The 1,518-nt window shown below is 55.8% G+C and overlaps 1 protein-coding gene across 1 annotated transcript; it reads left to right on the plus strand.

Moving 5' to 3' along the window:
* Positions 1-249: 249 nt before the first annotated feature.
* On the plus strand, positions 250-1,013 carry IQCF6 (IQ motif containing F6). The gene is made up of 2 exons (XM_032649070.1): positions 250-271; positions 484-1,013. Exons 1-2 carry the CDS (start codon positions 257-259, stop codon positions 850-852), a joined length of 384 nt encoding a protein of 127 aa, XP_032504961.1. The 5' UTR covers positions 250-256; the 3' UTR covers positions 853-1,013.
* Positions 1,014-1,518: the final 505 nt, after the last annotated feature.

Here is a 1,518-nt window from a genome sequence, read left to right on the forward strand (position 1 = left end):
GAAAGCAAGAGATAACGGCAGGCCCCCAAAAATGATGGGAATCAATAAATAAGGTGACCGGTCAATCCCTAAGGAAATACAAACAAAAGAAGAGGAGAAAGAAATGTGGGCGAAATGTGGATGGACAGGACCTGATGAGGGGAGCCTTGTGTGCAGGTGGGCGGAGTCTAGTGATGGGGGTGCCTAACAGTTGAGGGCGGGGCTAAAGACTAGGGTGGCCTAACTGATAGATGAGTGGAGCCTAAAGACCAGAGTCATGGGCACACAAAATGTAAGTGAGGCCCATATAGAAGGGATCTGCCCAGCGGATAATGAGCAGTGTCTAAAGGTGAGTAGGAGTTTGGAAATAAAATGGATGGGGCCCAGAGATGAGAGGCCAGGGCTACCTGGGCCAGGCCCCCTTTCCTCCCAGCACCAGAGGTGGGTCTAGAAGTGGGAGGGTACCCTACTGAGCATCTCCATGTTCTTCCTTCCCCCAATCAGTTAGAGAAGGCAGCCATAAAGATTCAGTCATGGTGGCGTGGCAACATGGTACGCTGGACGTTACTGCATGCAGCACTCAGGGCCTGGGTCATCCAGTGCTGGTGGAGGTCGATGCAGGCCAAGATGCTGGAGCAAAGACGGCGCCTGGCACTAAGACTCTACACCTGCCAGGAGTGGGCAGTGGTGAAGGTACAGGCACAGGTTCGAATGTGGCAAGCCCGCAGACGGTTTCTCCAGGTGCACCAAGCGGCCTGCATCATCCAGTCTCACTGGCGCTGGCATGCCAGCCAAACCCGAGGCCTGATCCAGGGCCGCTATGAGGTTAGAGCCAGCCGGCTGGAGCTCGACATCGAAATCCTCATGACCTAGGGTGCTGGCAGAGCCAAGGAGACTGGATCTCTCTTCCAATAAAGACATTTACTGACCATGGTCTTACCCTCTGGAAATCAGACCCATAGATGAGAGATCGGCCCCTTACCTTCCTGCCTTCCACCCAAAGAAAAGATTTCCTGGCATCGTCTTAATGCCTATGCCGGGGCAACTCACACTAGGCCCTTGCTCCTAATGCAAACCTGACCAATCCTGTGCCCAAAAGAAACCTCAGGGCCCAGGTCAGTCTCTGACACCTCAGCCAGCCTGATCAGAGCTTCCTCCACAAGTTTGGGTAGGCATTGGGCTTTATTTTTCTGCAGCCCCTGCCCAGCCATCTCCATTCAGGGTAGGACTGGCTGCAGTCAGAGCCAGCTGGGAAAGCCAGGATTCCACAGGTCTGTGATTGGCAAGGCCCTCAGGGCCAGCACAGAGCTTACCAGGGAGCCAGGAGGACAGGGTACCCCAGCTGAGCAACAGCAAGACAGGCACTGTGCCTCAATGGGGGATGGCCAGCCAAAGCCAGCCCCTGGGGAAGGCCAGCACAGGAGCTGAGATGCTGCAGCTGTGCCTGCTGCCTCCCTCCCCAGGGGCTGAGAGACAAGGCTTCCCTTCCCTGTGCTGGCCACTTCCTAGGAGAACCATGCATGGGGTTGAGGAGGGGAG

This window comes from Phocoena sinus, chromosome 11 (genome assembly GCF_008692025.1).
Source record: "Phocoena sinus isolate mPhoSin1 chromosome 11, mPhoSin1.pri, whole genome shotgun sequence".
In the NCBI taxonomy this organism is placed as follows: Eukaryota; Metazoa; Chordata; class Mammalia; order Artiodactyla; family Phocoenidae; genus Phocoena; species Phocoena sinus.